General features: G+C 38.8%; 2 protein-coding genes across 5 annotated transcripts in view; both read right to left on the bottom strand.

Moving 5' to 3' along the window:
- Positions 1-747: 747 nt before the first annotated feature.
- fam174c (family with sequence similarity 174 member C) lies at positions 748-8,190 on the bottom strand. Of its 2 annotated transcripts, XM_088622331.1 has the most exons (3): positions 7,716-8,188; positions 6,282-6,410; positions 748-5,330 (listed from the first exon to the last, which is right to left on the bottom strand). In XM_088622331.1, the coding sequence occupies exons 1-3, from the start codon at positions 7,997-7,999 to the stop codon at positions 5,327-5,329; spliced, it is 417 nt and encodes a 138-aa protein (XP_088478457.1). In that variant the 5' UTR covers positions 8,000-8,188; the 3' UTR covers positions 748-5,326. The 2 variants fall into 2 exon arrangements, with proteins under 2 accessions (XP_088478457.1, XP_088478458.1); XM_088622332.1 differs by lacking the exon at positions 748-5,330 and having other exon boundaries at positions 6,278-6,410; positions 7,716-8,190.
- Positions 8,191-10,918: 2,728 nt separating this feature from the next.
- Positions 10,919-16,929, bottom strand: part of ptbp1b (polypyrimidine tract binding protein 1b) — a 29,171-nt gene continuing 23,160 nt past the window's right edge. For all 3 annotated transcript variants that reach the window (XM_088622329.1, XM_088622328.1, XM_088622330.1), the window contains 4 exons: positions 15,603-15,695; positions 14,991-15,207; positions 14,721-14,798; positions 10,919-14,289 (listed from right to left, as the gene is read on the bottom strand). In XM_088622329.1, the coding sequence (XP_088478455.1) occupies positions 14,157-14,289; positions 14,721-14,798; positions 14,991-15,207; positions 15,603-15,695 (521 nt within the window). In that variant the 3' untranslated portion in view covers positions 10,919-14,156. The remainder of the gene's footprint in view (positions 14,290-14,720; positions 14,799-14,990; positions 15,208-15,602; positions 15,696-16,929) is intronic.

Genomic DNA, 16,929 nt, shown 5'->3' on the forward strand with positions numbered 1-16,929 from the left:
ACAATTTTCCTTCCGCGGTGTCCAGGATCTGGCACGTTTTCTCTTTAGTGCTCAAGTCTATGAGTAAAGGGATAAAACCCTTTATACCATAAAGATATAAAGAATGACATAGAAAACTAAGTCTGGGAATCTCCTTTTTACAACTTAGGTTGTAAAAGTAAGTTTGATCAAAAGTCTGTTGTTTGAACACCCTAAGGGAGAAAATACATTTTGAGATTAAAATTAATCCCAATTGTTCAATTTAAAGCATATAAGTGATTTCTGGGAAGATTTGTCAAATTTTAAACCATATTTCAAGATTACAATTGTTTTTTGTTGCTCCACAGATCAACAAAGGAATTAATGACGCATACTGTACTGTCTTATGACTGCGTATCTGAGCAACAAAGTCACGTGCTGGAGAGAAAAAGAATGTGGAGGTACATTTACATGATAGCCAATATCATGATCAGGTGAGCCGCATTCTCTTTGTCAGTGCTGAACTATGTTCTAAACAGATCTAAGCTTTTCTTGTGCAATACTCAAGGAAACAAGAAGGGAAATTGTGTTCTTATGACAAAGACTGTACCTCATATCTGTTTAACCTTTGCGATTTCTGATCTTGGATGCACTGGGATTTTAAAAAGCTTTCTGCACATGTCATGCAATCTGACATATTATGGATTCCAGCGTAACACCAACTAAAACCTGGATGCTGCTGCACAGTTAAGCAATTGTTTGACAAAGAAAAAGCCACAACAAAGCAGATTTCAGTCAAAGTCATTTTAATGAGAAAGAGCACATATTGTTGTGTGTGAAACAAGTTGCTGATCATCAGCAAAACAAGAGAGCACATCCTGCCACCACATTGAAAGTGCCCCTTGAGGGCCAGGACTGCATTCGTTAAAACAAAACGCAAATTAATCCCCCTTGGTCCCCGTTTTATAGTGTATGCACTTTTAATATCAAGTAATCTATTTGCCCATTTTTATTTCCTCCTGTGTTAACATACTGTACATCAGAGACAGTAGCATTTACACTGAACTTGAGAACACACAAGAAAGAAATAGTAGAAATGAAATAGCATAAAATCCAAGTTAAAGGATAACTCTACAAATTGTGGTACTGTATGTGGGTCTTCACAGCTCTTCTAGGTCAACAACACTATAGGAAAACCTGTCAATTTCAAAATGAATTTTAAAAGAGACAAAACTACAATATACCAATTGTGATCATTTGGCATTTAGGCCAGCAATGTGCCAGAGGAAACAAATTTAAGTCTGACAACTTACAATGTTCATCTTAGAGGCTCTGCAGAGTTACATCTGTCTTGAAAGCATCAAGCAGCAGAGATCAAGGGGTTAATGCCTTGATGAAGCTAAGATGGCCCTAGTTAGTAGAATATCACAAAACAGGTTATGTCACTGTGTAGTGTGCAGTAGGCATGAATTTGTGTGAGTGGCTGTCTTCGTTTTGCATCAGCACATAATAAAAGGCGTGCTTCTTCAGATGGCCCCATGTAAAGCACATGGCTACACGAGCCAGTTCCAGAATTAAATTCTTCAGGAAGGATAAATAACATTGACAAAGGTCATGTAAGCCATTGCATCACTTTAAAAATAAAAGCTTTGTTTTTACTTACATGGAATTTCAAATGTATTTACAATGGTTGGTTAAAGGCACTGAGAAAGTATGTCACAGGAGTCAAATCACCCTGAAATCCGTGTCTAATACTATACACAGGTAAAGGTTAGCACTCAGACTCCCTGTCACCTTAGTAAGTTATAACACTCTTATACAAAAAGCTGGTGTGGACTAAAATCACACAAAGCTACTACCTCTTACAAATGGAATACAAAATCTATTAATCCGTCTAAAAAAGTTTGGTCCAGACAATTCAAAAAATGTCTACAACTCAACTATCCCTTTGATGGATTAACCATCAGAGAAACTTTATTTTTATTTTTTTGCCAAACAGTACGAGCAGTTAACATGTCTTGGAATGTATTATCTGTTCCTAAGGACTGGGGCTGTCTCTTCTTAAACATCCTGACATAGTTCACTCCCACCACAGAATGAACTGTGCATCACCTTGCAGAGGTTAAATAAGCCACAGAACTGCCATTCTAGTATTCTCTAGTTCTCTAGTTGTCATCCTCTAGTACTCTGGGGAAAATTGCCAGCGTGTTTAGACCTTTCTATCCCCTTTAAACCGTTTGTTAGAATAAAAAATATATACATGATACATGATGATGGGGAAAAAAGCTACGCCAATGTTCTCTACCCAATTCTCAGTTTTCCAGGACTTCCCCTCCATTGCAAATAAGACCCTAATGATGTGGCAAAGCCAAATCTGAGCACAGAGACCTCAATCCCAAATACTGGACGCAGTTCAATAAATTACTTTCCTCCAACAGGGAGCCAGTAAACTCAGTTTAACGCTCAAAAGGCTGTCAGTAACTGCCACAGCATCACTGAAGTGAGACGATTCCGAGCCCAGAGGGTTTCAGAAATAATTAACGCTGCTTTGGTAAAAATCAGGGTCAGGCTCAATTACAGTTACCCAGAATGACAAGCAATTAATTACAATTACGAGCCTTTATTAATTTGAGAGTTTTTAATGTTATCTGCTTTTCTGCATAAAAATATGAGCCCTGACAGTAACCAGTGTATGTCACTCTCAGTAACAAATAAAGTGCAGTTGAACTTGCCTATACAAGTGCAATTGGGACCCCAGAACAAGACACGGTTACAGTGCAGCACCGTACAAACTTTTCCCCCTTTTGAATTTAAATATTTGGCCGAGCAAGTCATTAAGTTGATGTGCAACTAAACTGATCTTTAGCATCACATGCCTTCTCTACAGTAGGTGGACCAGAGAAACCAGCCGGAAACGAAATGCAAATATAATCCATTCTGAGAAATGACAGGCTTTCATTAAGAAATTGTGGGCATATACAACAAACTGATTCAAACTAGTAGAGTCCAATTCCCTACTAGCAACAAAAAGGCAAAGGATCTCCCTGACCTCCTTAAGTTCGCTGCCTTTCTTACAGTACATTTCCGGAGCTGTGCTCATGTGTTCCTTAAAAACAAAGATCTGTTTTGGAACACATGAACAGCGTGCAGCGGATGAATTTCCTCCTCCTATCTGCTGTAATGACGAGCCATTTTAATGGTTCTAGGAGAAATCTCTACACTGGTCTTGTAAATTCAGAGGTGTCTTTGAAGGCTGTTAGGAATGGTAAGATTAGAATGATCTTCATTAACGTGCTGCACATTTTTCAACTCCTTACCTCTGCCGAAGATGGGCACTCCATCCTAGTCAACTAAAATGAGAGAAATTGCCTGTACAAAAAACAACTGAAAAACAGCAACCAGGAAGATGATCAGTAACATTCCTGTTGCATCAATACAGTAACTAGTCTCTTCTCGGATATTTAAGCAAAAACACTGCTATTTCCAAAATAAAAAAATGCTTAGTACACTGTGGATACAAAAATGGATAAAACTTGTAAAAGGTTACTACTGAACGTGACACTGCCAGTTTTAAAATTTTAAGGCACACTTTGACTGGCACATTACAGGAAAAAATATTATTTTCCTTCCAGAGGTGGTAAAAAACAAATACTTGGGTGTACAGTTCTTGATAAATCAAGGACATGTACTACTTCACAGCCCTATCTAACATGTATGTTCTAAATTCAGCTCACAGAAACACATGGCTCCTTCTCACACTGAGAGGTTCCATACAAATAGTTTTCCTAATATTTTTCTCACTTGTTGCATAGACTAGAATGAATACAATTCAGATATTTTAGCACAATTGTAAATTTAAGTGGTTTAGAACATTTTTCGAATAGAGCAATATCTTGTTTTATCATTAACAGTGTGAATCAAAGCACCATGTGTAAAAAAACAGGCGAAAGAGTTAGTTTTTAGTCCCCTCTGTATTTTGCCACCAAAGGCTGTCTTGCCATCTTAATCCATTCTGCTCTGGTGCAGGTAGCATGTGTAGCAGGAATAGGAATTGAGAAGCACAGTTCAAACAGAAGGATCTGTAAGGCTCCAGCCCTGCCACCCCCCTTGGATCTCAGAACCCTGTGCATTTTAAAGAAAGGCTTTGATAAAAGCTGCCACTGCTTTATCACAGGTAAGAACGAGCACTGAGAAAATGCAATCACAGAAGAGAACAGAAGATGGAACTAACAAACCCAAGACATCACCCACCTCCAGTCAAATCTAAAGGTTACCACTAATAAACCGTGACATGCACAATGAAACTGGCTACTGTTGTTAGTTACCTTCGGATGCAATAACATTTTCAATGCAAATCTGTAGCTGAGCCAAGATCACTCCTTTTGCTTTGTTTTTGCTTTTCTTATCTGCGGGATTATTTTTAGCAGCTCCATCTTGAAGGATCTTTATCTGGAGATAAAGATCAATAAGGAGCGTGAAGAAACCGACAGTCTTCCACCTCTGAAATTGTGTATAGATTTTTGAATTAAGGCCCTTGAGGCAAAGTTCCTTTTATGAATAAACAGATAAGCTTTAAGTTGTTTAAATAGGTGAAGACAGGCTTATCAGCTTCCTTTACAGGCGCTGAAAGTTAGTCGGGCGCATTCAGGCTCTTAAGAAGACTGCAGTGAGACTTTTCTGATTGATCACTGTGGTCTGCCACGTGATCTGCTCTCCAGAACATGTTTATAGAGTGCCAAGCAAGAGTCTCGTTTTGTAAACAGGAGGAAGGTTGGAAAACAACGGCGGTATGGAGCGTGGGTAATGTTCCCTGCTGGAACAACAAATGACTTAAAGGTTTTCATAGTTAAACTGTCTGCTTTTTATAAAATGAAACATACAATATTTCAGTAATGTACCAACCAACGCCTTCACAAACAGCCAGTGAATGTTTTCATTCAACCAACAATTTAAGTCCCAAGTTAGGCAAGTTATACAACAATCATTTCAGGAAGGGTCATGAGATAGCCGTATGAAAGGAGCAAGTATCAGTCAGTAATTTCCAAGGACGAACAATCGAATAGTCCTTGTTTCTTTCATCTTAGAGTGCATGATACCTACCAAGAACCAGCTCCTCTTACTTCAGATCCTTTCAATTAAAGCCAAAGAGAGGATGGTGGCTTCTGTCCATTCTTCCCACCAAAACGTCACATTTTTAGTCTTTTTGTTTTTAAATAGATGTATTAACGTCACGTTAAAAAAAACACCTACATTTCCAGTTTGTTTGCAGTTTTGGAGGAAAAAAATGAGTTGAGCAGTAGAAGAATGTATGTTGTGGAACCTTTGATCCTTCCAGTCTTCTGTGCTCCACAGATCAGAGACGCAAGGTTCATCTGACACACAAAGGAAAGAAATCTGATATAAGAACCCTAGCAAGGGAGGATCTGTAAGAAACTGTATCTCTCATTACAGAACGAGTAGGAAAGGAAAATCAGTTGGTACAGACTACTCATTTAATCACAGCTGGTTTTATTTTATAGGGACATATTTTCAAAAAGCTCTGATGCTGACTGATGCTGGATGGAAACATAAATAGGTCAATGTGGAGACATATTGTGTCTCTGACTTTTTGTGACAGCTGGGTTTCCTTTGAGCATAAAAAGAAACTTGAAAGGTAAGAATTTTGATTTGCTGAAAATTGATTTTTTCCCCTTAAAAACAGTGTCAAACCACAAACGTATTACCACTCAGGTCCTTGCATTCCAAAGATCTACATCAAGATAGGGAACAGGGGAGTTCATCTGATTTATTTGATTTGAGAACTGATACCAGGGTCCAACTCCTGCATTGGCTCAGAAGCAATCTGGACACCCCAAGAGGAGAGTGTCTCTGTCTCCAGTGACCTCAACTGGGCATCTGTAAGCATAAACTCCACCACTACTATCAATCAACTTTGGATACTACATACCATAATAGTGAGTTACCTCCATCCTGGCTTCAATCACAGAGTACTTAATGTTATTGTAGGCAAATAAGACTAGGTGTAGAACATTTTTGAAGTATGAAACCAGCTTATTAAGTATGTATATTTTATTATGCATATATCACTGATATTGATAACTTTGACTCAGATGTTGCTTTGAGTAACAACCAGACTCGAAAGAACACTCATAAAGGAAACTGAGGTTCAATGAGCTGCCTTAAAAATCTGACTGGGGCTACAACCGTGTAAAACACCTTAAGCGTTATATATCTTCAGCATTTATATTTCCTTTAACCATAGCATCGGCTTCAAAATATGTGAACACCAACAGTTCAAAAGTGCCGTGCTGGTCAGTGCTCACCTCCTCAAGGACCTGGCCTCGTACACAGTGGTGTCGTCGTCGTCGCTCTCCAGTGGCGCCATCTCCATGGTATCGTCGTGGTTGGACAGCAGCCCATACTTCTTTCTCTGCGTTGTTGTCTTCCGCAACCTGCAAGAGCAAGAGCCCATGAAGCACCAGAGAACGAAGCGACCCTGTTTTACCAACATAGACCTGTGTGCCTCACCCCCTCCAGGGTGGATTTACTGTACTCCCATCTGTGTGCCCAGGTGTAAAACTAAGAAACCACTCATCCTCACTGCAATATCACCTACAGACAATGTAAAGTAACTCTCTTATCTCCTGTAACACTACTGTACTACAGGAGATTTTCTCTCTTGGTTAAGTTTGTCTTTCTGGTTTTGTTGTATTGGCCTGAGCCATAAAACAAAATTCCCCCAGAAGATAATAAAGTCTGAACGGAACGGAACTGTGCATCCCTCTCTAATACCACAGCACTAACACACTATATCTCTGAGTATCTGTAACACCAACCATCGCAAAGTCACTGAACACCAGACATCGAAAAGGAAACCTAAACGTCACTTTACCATTGGTAAAAATAAATAAATAAATAAATAAATAAATAAAAATAAATAAATAAACAGGAAAGGCTGCTTAACAAGTTATTAGGTCCGCCCACGCTTGGCACACTGGCACCTTAATGAGGTTGTTAGCGCGGAAGACATTTATTATGAATTCGTCATAGTGTCATATCGACTGAGCAAAGAGATTCAAAGTCTGTTACTACTTATTTCTCTGCTTACATATGACATCCCTGTATACTACTACATAATTCTTCTACAAATGTGGGTCACACTTTCCGTTGCGTGTCAGAAGTTCTCTGGATCAAGTTTTTTTCTGTGCTTCACAATATTAATACCAGGGTAAATTCTCCTGGTTCGTCAAACCTTTTGGGGACATTCATGTGACCCTTGTGAAATCTACTCAAATCTGTAACTATGGAAAGTGAGCACGGTACTGTAAAATATTTAAATACGCAACTGCACATTTTAATATACAGGGAAAAAAAAAACTAAATTGATTGTCTTGCTGTCATTTCTTAAGTACTTCTTACTTCACAGACTTAAAAAAAAACCTACGAGCAATATGCTGTACTTATGTTCTGGCTGTTGTAACTCTTGTATTACAACACGAAGTCAGAAGAGGACGTCGGAAAACACCAAGCCTAACCGCCGCGCAGTGAAACTGGGGGAATTTGGACATGAGTCAGTTTCTCACCAAAAATGTGTAAGTCACAAAATTTCAAGTCTCCGTGTTGAAATCGTGAACTCCATAGCTATTCGCGGAAATGTAATGCTTAATCTACCGAGTAACTCGATTAAAAAAAAACACACAAAAACTATTCTATATAAAGCTGTGTTCCTCTTTATAATTATGTTTCCAAATACTCACCTGACAGCTCTGACAATGAAATACACGACTCCGATGACCGTGATGCCCATCAACACGTACAGCGCTCTCTGGATCATCGATCTGTTCACACTGAAATCATTGTATCCTTTGCTCCCGTTTTCAGTCCCGTTGACGTGGCCGTTACGTGTGGTTGAAACTGTGGGATTCAGGGTTTTGTTGGCCGGAGAGTCAAGACTGGCATTTTCGGGGTTCTGGTCTCCAGTAACCGCCGAGGCAACAAACCGAAGTATCACCATGGAAAGCAAACCCACCGGAAGCTGCATCTTTCTCGATGTTTCTCGCTTTAAACAAAGATCAGTTCCTCAATCGTACGCGTCTGTTCCACTTGTCTTCGCGATATTCATATGGGAAAGGACATCAGCGTCACCGTTTTTCTCCTGTGTTTGCTGAGTGTGTCTGTAATTTCCTCAAGTGGTCCCCACTTCCTGGTTGTGACGGGAAGATCACCCGTCAGTAAGTCAGATCCGGCTTGGAAACAGTGGTCGGAGAAAATAGTTCCGCCTGGTCACGCTTTTTAATGGCAACTCGACAGTATTCTCGGTAAACGAAGCTTGATGTATGCTTGATGTATGATTTTTTCCCGAAGCGTATTACTCGTATTTTATGAGAAGAAAAACTAAGTGTTGTTCATCGCGTAAATTTTGTTTACAGATACTCTGGAATGTGCAAGTACCGCGATTTACAAAAGGCGTGCAAACGATTAGACGGTAGAGATTCAAAAGTTATTTCGGTGCAGTTCAGAAGCTACAGTGTAGGTAAATAGGTAAAATAAGGGTCTGCCTTTTCTCTGAATGTTAATTTATACTGTACTTATTTTATCCCGAATAATCCCAAAGCGCTTTAAAAAAATGATGCACGGTTTAGTTATTACTGGTGGTTTCAGGTAGTGGTGAATGGTAGAGAAATTATTTATTCAATTAACTTAAGTGAGGGCCTAAGCTAAATCGTTTATTGAACACGGTAGAACCTCAGGTGAAGGAGCCCAACCTCTGCAGCACAGTATCCACGCTCAACATGTCGGGGCACTGGACGGGAAAGTCAGGTGCTGGGGAAAGAGCGCCACCTACCCATCACCAGTTTCACTTTCAGCAGCAATACTCTCCCTGTACTGACCGAGCTTAATCTTGTTTAACTGCCTGTTTTCTTCATTATAAACGCTGTCTTTTTTTGCTGTCCAGCTTTAACCCATAGTATTTTACATATAGGAGGGGACCACTAAAATATAAAACTCCACCACTTTAATATGAAAATATGAGGTGTAGCTACTATTTCATGCCAGCAGCCTCAGTATACAGCAGATCAGGTAGAGTGAGAAATGGCCAACCAAATTAAGGGCATGTTTTAGGCACTCACAGTGCAGCTATTAGTTTTGAAAGCATGTTACCCTATAACAAGCATGCCGAGGAGAGACTGCTCAGACCTTGTTAAATGTCTTAATGATGCTTCTGTAGGAGAATAGGTCTGGAATTAAAGACTAAGTGCTGCAGCAAATTAGAATATTCTCACCAAACAGGGATTAAGTCTCATTAAAGAAACCTAGCGAAGATGAAAATCAGAAGCCCTCCAGGAATAGAGCTAAGAGCCCTGTCCCTGAACAGAAATGTTTTTGTTCTTGAGAAAACCCTCTTTGTGCTGTCTGTTTCACAAAGGCTTGCAGGAACGCTTATCTTCTGATCATTTCTAAACGGATGAGGCACAAGGGGTGGAGGGGTGACTCTGTGGCTCAGGATCCACACCTGTGGCTGAAAGGTTACCAGATCAAACCCTGCGGTCAGCAGAGGAATCCTACTCCATTGGGCCCCTGAGCAAGGCCCTTAACCCCAGCTTCTCCAGGGGCCCGCCGTATAAATGGCCAACCCTGCTCTCTGACCCCAGGCTTTTCTCTCCCACCGTCTGTCTCAGAGAGCAAGCTGGGGTCTGCGAAAAGAAATTCCTAATGCAAGAAATTGTATATGGCCAATAAAGTGATCTTGTCTTAAGTAGGATATGGATTTAATCATTAACACTTATCCCCACAAGAAAGCCATTGTGCTACTAGAATGTGGTCACACCCTCGGTGCCCAAGAAGGGCAGGATAGCCCACTCTGGCAACATAGCCGGTAATTTATAAATAACTAAAACATCCTTACCACGATCATTACATCCAGATTGATCTGAGAAAATTACAGCAAAGTGATTCATTTTCCCCAGTGTGTTTTTAACTGCATTGGTGTAACCTCTTGGAGGAGTAGAAGTTGCCAGGTGCAAACCACACCGATGGTAAAGACTTTTAAATCTTCCTTTTAACCAGGCTTGCCATTCAAGCTGGTAAAGCAGCACATCAGCAGTTCCTAATAAACCCTCTTTTGGGAACTCCTAAATGAGAATGTAGCACACACAGAATATCAATCATTTCACCAAAGGCATGAGACCCAAAGTGTACTTCCCCCAAAAAATACATTTGATATTCAGCACAAAATTGTAGGCCAATTGTGGAACAAAACGTGAACGGGGGAAAGCTTATGGCGTGGGGATATTCATTAACCAAGCTAAACCATTTTTTTCTGGTGTCTTCACCTATGTTGAGCATACTTCGCTAATAGAAAATGGTTCCAAAGGAGCACTCAAAACAGGGATGGTTTCCATCAATTTAAACTTCTCACACTGGTTCCAATATCAAGTCACTGGCAGCAGTTTCCCCAGAGTGCGGTGGGAGAATTAAAAGGTTTGTAATGTTTTGGGAACAGCCTATATTTGAGAATATGCAGAATCTTGGTGAAAAACATTCAGGATTACACTGGCAGTGCAAGCTACACTATTTTAAAGAGATTATACACCCAAAGTCATTGCCCATTGCAAGCTTTATTAGAAATAAAGGGGTTTAGGTTTTAAATCATATTTCTATTGCCAGTGTAACCTCAGTTAAAAAAAACTCCTTGCCTGGAAGACATGTTGCAGATGCACAGTCCACCAAGTCAACCTGTTAAAGGAAGCGCATCAGGACAAGTGCAGAAAGCCGAGAACAGGAGTTAGCACAGAACTGGCAATGAATGGGGAGGGAGGATGTGAATGGAAGTCTGTAACTTAGGTCTAAGAACAAGTACATAAGGCTGAGTAAGAAATAAGAATGTTATTAAAAATTACAGAATGTAAAAGTCGCATATAAGAACAGAAGGGAAGAAAAAAAAAAGAGGCACAAGTGATGAAAGCAGGAATAAAAGATTTATTAAAAGGCACAAGATCCAGAAGGTATGAGCCATTATCACAACAATGGGTCAAAAGGGACAAAGGATTACAGAAAACATTTTTAGAAAATATTTTAATTCTTTTCGCAATACAAATTTATCTTCATATGGCTCTAGAATGGTCTGAAAACCCTGGTCAAAGCAGATATCAAAATATACATTTGTTTTAGTTATAAAACCTGTATTGCTTCCCTATCACCATTTATCTGGTACAAAAAGCATGAATATTTACACCTTTTCCCCCCCATTATTCCCCTACACAGCCCCCCTAAAAAAATAGCTAAATGCCAAAACTAATAAGCGGTGATCAACTCAACCTGTAGATAGGTTAGTTATAGGGGCACAAAATTCATCCTCTGTGTAACTGTAAAGTATACAAACCCATAAATTAAGGCTATAGTAAATATTCTCTCCATGAAGTGTCAGTTTCTGCGTAATACTCCCACATATTTAAGGCATTAAAGATGTACTCTCATGCAAGTACCACTATGCAATGTCACTTTATATTGAAACTTCAAACATTAAAGATGTTTTTAAGCGTGGCTTGCAAAACATTTTGGACTTTTCCAAGTATACAAGGTGGTAGAGAAATTCACAAAAAGCTGCTGATGGCATAAACATCCAACTCCTACAACTATTCTACAGTACATGTAGAGTAGATCTAGACAAGAGTCCCTGCGTGCAAAAACCTACAACTCGCCGGTATTTTTGGTCAGATGAAGTACCCTGTGCAGGAGTTATATTCAAAGTGACCTGCAGACTGTACAAAATTTCAGGAAATGGGAAAACCAGCATTAACAGATATTGTTCCTTTAATAGTTGTTTAAAAGGATTATGGCTCTTGCACATTGACAAGTCCAAATCCCTCGGTGACACTATGGTCTGATCGCTAAAAACAGCTTAGCAATTAAGGTCTTACAGTACTTTCAAACAGCTTATGTGAAGTGTCTTATAATGCCACTATTAAATGCACAGCCTTCAACTTCCAATTTTGCGCTGTTAGAATTTCATTCAAGGAGATATTAATATATAAAGGCATTTAGCAGGAACTAGATGTAACAAAAGTCATTAAGGTGAAGGGAAGAAAATGCACTCAGCTTTGGTCCTAGGTATGTTGATTACCCTGAAAAATATTTTACAAAAAAATATTGCTTTGCACCAATTACAAAGTAAAATGTGTCCCAAATAGTTTGAACGTAAGCACAATAAAGGTTACTGAATAAGGTACACAGTAAGATCAACATGCCAATTGAAGGCATTATTTCTACATATTAAATATCCTAAAGGCACAAAGGAATGTCTGAAACTTAAGACTCTGGACAGAACGAGTGGTACCCAACTCATCAGCAGGCACCAAAAACAGGTTAAATGTATAGATATGCATAAGTTTTAAACTGTAGCAAGCCCCATCAGGAATAGATAACATATGCCCATTACCAAGTCAACCGTTATTTTAAAAGCATCATAATAAAAGGGCATTTAAAGTACGACAGAAGTAGGATAATGGCTCTAGTGCACCACCCATTTGTACAATTGCAGTTGGGATAAAAAGACTTCCAAATTGGTCTGGGTCTTTATTTTAGCCAGGTAGAAGATTTCTATGGAACAAGCTACGTATAAGGCCAGCTCAAGTCTTTAGAGCACTTAACTATATCCACGCCCCCCCCTATTGAATGGTAAAAAAAAAAAAAAAAAAGATCTAGACTTTACTGGCTTACCAGAAAAACAGCAATCTAAAGCTTTAAGCTCTTATTGCTTAAAGGTCACTGCCAGGTTTAAAGTTCCTGGACACTTCCAGAGATTAAAATTTTGAAAATAAGAGGCTCTTCATTAACTTAAATGATTAATGTTTTGTTTCAATTTTTTTTTTCAAATGACTTGTACAAGTCATCCCCACCTACCAGCCTGCCTGCCTGTTAGCGTTAGAACTTCAAACTGGTATAAGACAAATGCTTATGTGTTGAGCATCTCCAGGAGCCAACTACACAGGAGCTTGTTCTGAGCTTTGAAGCTTCCACCAAAATAAAGGTTGAGATATGGCTGCCCAACAGGTAAAGGTCACTTAAACCTAAAGAGAATCAAAAACACCAATGCCTGCCAAAGTGTTACTGGCCACTCCTTGTGTACTACTCAGAAGTACACAAAACAATGAAAAGGCACAGTAATGAAATTACACCACTGACCCAACCCCCCCCAAAAAAAGACAGTATAGGAAAGATGTGAATACGCACAATGAAAAAAGTTGGTTTGTACACAATTGCATAAAGTTAAAAATTAAATGGAATCTGCTAGAGCTAAGCTAATAAACAGTAAATAAAGTTATAAGACTGAGGAACCCTGGTATACAAAGGGTCTTATGAAAATGTAAGCTAAATATGCACACTGGGGAATATGAACAATCCTGATTAGCCTTGCCTAATTAACTTCAGCATGGACTTCAATTGAAAAAAATCCTTCCTGTGCCTCACAGATATACACAAAGTTTGTGCCTCTGAATTATCATTCAACATTACAGAAATGCAGCATTTACACCAATTCGTACATTACCCCACACAACAACCTTTCTTGTTGAACAGGCATAACATGACGCTTAATGGAATACCAAAATGAAGGCATCTCCACTAAAATAAACAATGTAAGATATTTAGACAAAGGGGCATAGACAGACTCAGATGGATTTAAGAACGTCTCGACTATTTTTACAATAAGGCACAGGATTTTTTTTAAAGGCAGAACATTCAATGTACTATACACCACCCCCTCTAAACCTAGTGGTATGGTTCCCCAAAGGCATCAAGAATATACTAAAAGAAAAAAGGAAAGGCTTTAAGTGTGCAACCTGATAGTCTCACTTGTAGGTTTTCCCCAGAGTTGCCATGTGTAAACTATAGTCAATCTGTAGATAAAGATTACATAATGCACAAAACACATGGGAATGACTATACTAGTTCATTAAAAAAAAAGCTAATAAAAGGCTTAAAACCCAAATAAAAAAAAACTCTGGTTTGTTTTTCTCTGGTCTCTAGGTTCAAAGTGGCATTTTATAGATATATATAAATATATAATAAAGGAATGATGGAAGTGTGTCTTGTGGGCATTTCTCCAGCTGAAGGACTTCTCCCACAAGGTTGTCATCTAAAGTGACAGTCTATCCACAACTTCTCCTCTGACCCCTCAACCCCCTGGAGCTGGTCCTTCAGATTGTGGACTTTGAGAAAGAGACTCTCAGGTGATGGTTCTCTCCCAGATCATGATTGTGATACTCAATCAGGCACTGGATTGCTTCTTCCACTGAACCCATCTGAATCAGGGCCATCTTGCGGTCTTTCCTAGATGTAACAGAATAATTGGCAATTTACTGCGTTTATAGTGTTCATGTACACAAACCCTGACGGACATTAGGATTTGAACAACTTCTAGCAGTTGACTAAGACTTATACAAGAAAATCAACTGAGGTTTCTAGCTGGGCTTAAGACATTACAGTCAATGTAGGAATGAGAAAGGAAGCCATAAAATGTTGAGCTAGTCTGTTACATAAATCTAATCAATTCCTTAGACACTACTTTTAAAAGAGCAGTATTCAAGTGATCACAAAATGTAAAAAAAGAATAACTGACCAAGAATAGTTTCTCAACTGCTTGTAGCAACAAGATCTTCCTGAACCACCACAACAATGCTCATACTGTTGGGTCTCAGTGTACAGAAGTATTTATTGCTAGTTTCAAATTAAACCACAGACAGTCACCGGTTTGTACTTACTGGAAGAACTTGAATGCCTTGACCACTGCACCAGAGCTTGCAAATAGCATCTTGAGATCATCTTCAACCACCGAAGGTCTATCAATTATGAAAAATAGGGGTGAGAAAATTGCCAGAATGAATGAGCAGGAAATATGAAAATTGTTCACAATGGAATACCACTGTATTCAACTTCACAAAGCACACAAAGAAAAGCCCGAAATTGTCCTAGATTTTACACCTTCATATGTTCTTATCACAAGTTCTTAAAGCTATAATTTATTAACTTACGGGATGTTGGAGAGGTGCAGGGTAGCTGAAGGAGGAAAGATGTTCTGGTAGTTTTTGGAGCCTGGTTTTTTGAACCTGTGCAGGGGTGAACTGCTGAAGTCTTTGGTGAGGCCCTGATCCTCCTGGCCCTCACGAGGCAGCTGCACTGTTGTGTGTTTGGACAGTGTCACTCGGATTGCCTTCCCGTGGAGTTTCTGTCCATTCAGATGACTCATTGCTGCCAACACAGGTCAATACATTTACCACAAACAAATTCCAGAACCACAAGTCGGTTTGCAAACCCAAAGCCCCCATTCCAAGACTCAAATGACAACCAAAGTTTAAACGTTGGCATGAAGTCCACATTTCATTTACTGAAATCACTTTTGCTTTTTAATACCCATTGCACAGAAGATTGAATCATTTTCAGTTTTTATAACCTCGGAAAGGCAGTTTTGGATACAATGCAAAAAAGACAGCATAAAAATAGTATTTCAAGGTTGAAGTGTAAAACACTTGTAAAGCACTAATTTGTTGAATTGTGTCTGAACTAGAAACTGGAGTTAAGACCTGTCTAAAAGCTCTGCAGATACTATAAATGTTTACTTTAAGAATAAGCATTAAGAAATCTACCAAGCTGAGCCTGCGTCCCATCTGCCATCTGTACCAAGGCATTCTCCTTCTTGTTGAACAGGATCTTCACTCTCATTACATCACCATATACACCTGAACAGAACAAGATGGGCTTGATCAGTAAACGTCACATTAAATCAGTTCTCAATTTCACAATTCTACCTTTCTGTATCTGTTCAGGCTTCTAGCTGTGAGCCAGTGAAAACTTTTCATCAAAAAGAAAAACAGGTACTTCTCATCATTTTCATTTAGTAACTGCCTTGGAAAAAGCTCTCAGAAAGATCATATGAAAATCTTGGACAGCATCTTTAAATATTACTTTTAATGTTGTGAAGCTCTGATATCAATGTCCAGTCGTAGATCACATTACAAAGAAGTCTTGCACAACCCCCATTACATTTCATTAAGGCTAATGCAAACCCCATATTAAGATACAAGTAGTCTAATATTCTTTATATTAAAGATGCATCACTGCAATAATGGAGTTTTACCAGAAGCAGAAAAGTTACTTTTGTCATCACTTAGGAAATAGGAGGTACATTTCCATACAAGTCATCATAGGAAATCTCTCCCTCCCAGATGCAGTTTAAGATACCGTTTAAGACTTGCAGAGGGGGAAACTAATCAAAGTCGTAGTGTTAAAGGAAAAACCCATCAGCAAAGCTTAATATTGGAAAATCAAGAGAATGTTGATTCCATTGTACCAATTATATAAAACTAGGAGACTACAATCAAAAGCAATCTTGTGTTGTTAAAGCCTATATAAAACATGCAAAGCAAAAGACATGCATTTCTACTGAATTGATAACTAAACAAGCCAAACTTTAAAAATGGAAAAAAATCACAGTCAAATTGATATACAAAAAAGATGCAGCATCTCAAGACTGAATTTCCATTTATGATCTAAAGGGTCAAAAGCAAATTACAGTTTTGAAAGGGAATTCAGCAGCAGTTTGCTTTTTCTAACTTAATCAAGAACAGACTGGGAAGTCTGCAGAACATCCTACAAGCTCCAGTGCTGTCATTTGCGTCACAAGACATGTAAAACACCTGCTTGCATTAACGGTAAGTCACAAATTTTTCTGAATAAAGTTAAATAATTAAAGTGGTTTAGTTTGTAATATGAACATAATCAACTCCAAAGGACTTGCATATAATGCAACGCAGGGATTAAAAGATTGTGTGTTTATTAACTCGGATCCAGATGTCACTGCAGAATTATATACTACAATGACAAATACAATAGATAATTCCATTAGCATAACTATTAAAAGGGAAGAAGTAAATATTGTGAACAGTATAAAAAGCAATTAAAAGTCTTCACTAA

This window comes from Lepisosteus platostomus, chromosome 27, assembly GCF_059453375.1.
Source record: "Lepisosteus platostomus isolate fLepPlt1 chromosome 27, fLepPlt1.hap1, whole genome shotgun sequence".
Taxonomy (NCBI): domain Eukaryota; kingdom Metazoa; phylum Chordata; class Actinopteri; order Semionotiformes; family Lepisosteidae; genus Lepisosteus; species Lepisosteus platostomus.

Bases quoted from the DNA above. Each gene is read 5' to 3' on its own strand.
- fam174c (XM_088622331.1), bottom strand. From the start codon at position 7,999: ATGCAGCTTCCGGTGGGTTTGCTTTCCATGGTGATACTTCGGTTTGTT. The intron at 6,411-7,715 runs GTGAGTATTTGG...TTGCTCTTGCAG, and splicing joins TTCATTGTCAGAGCTGTCAG to GTTGCGGAAGACAACAACGC.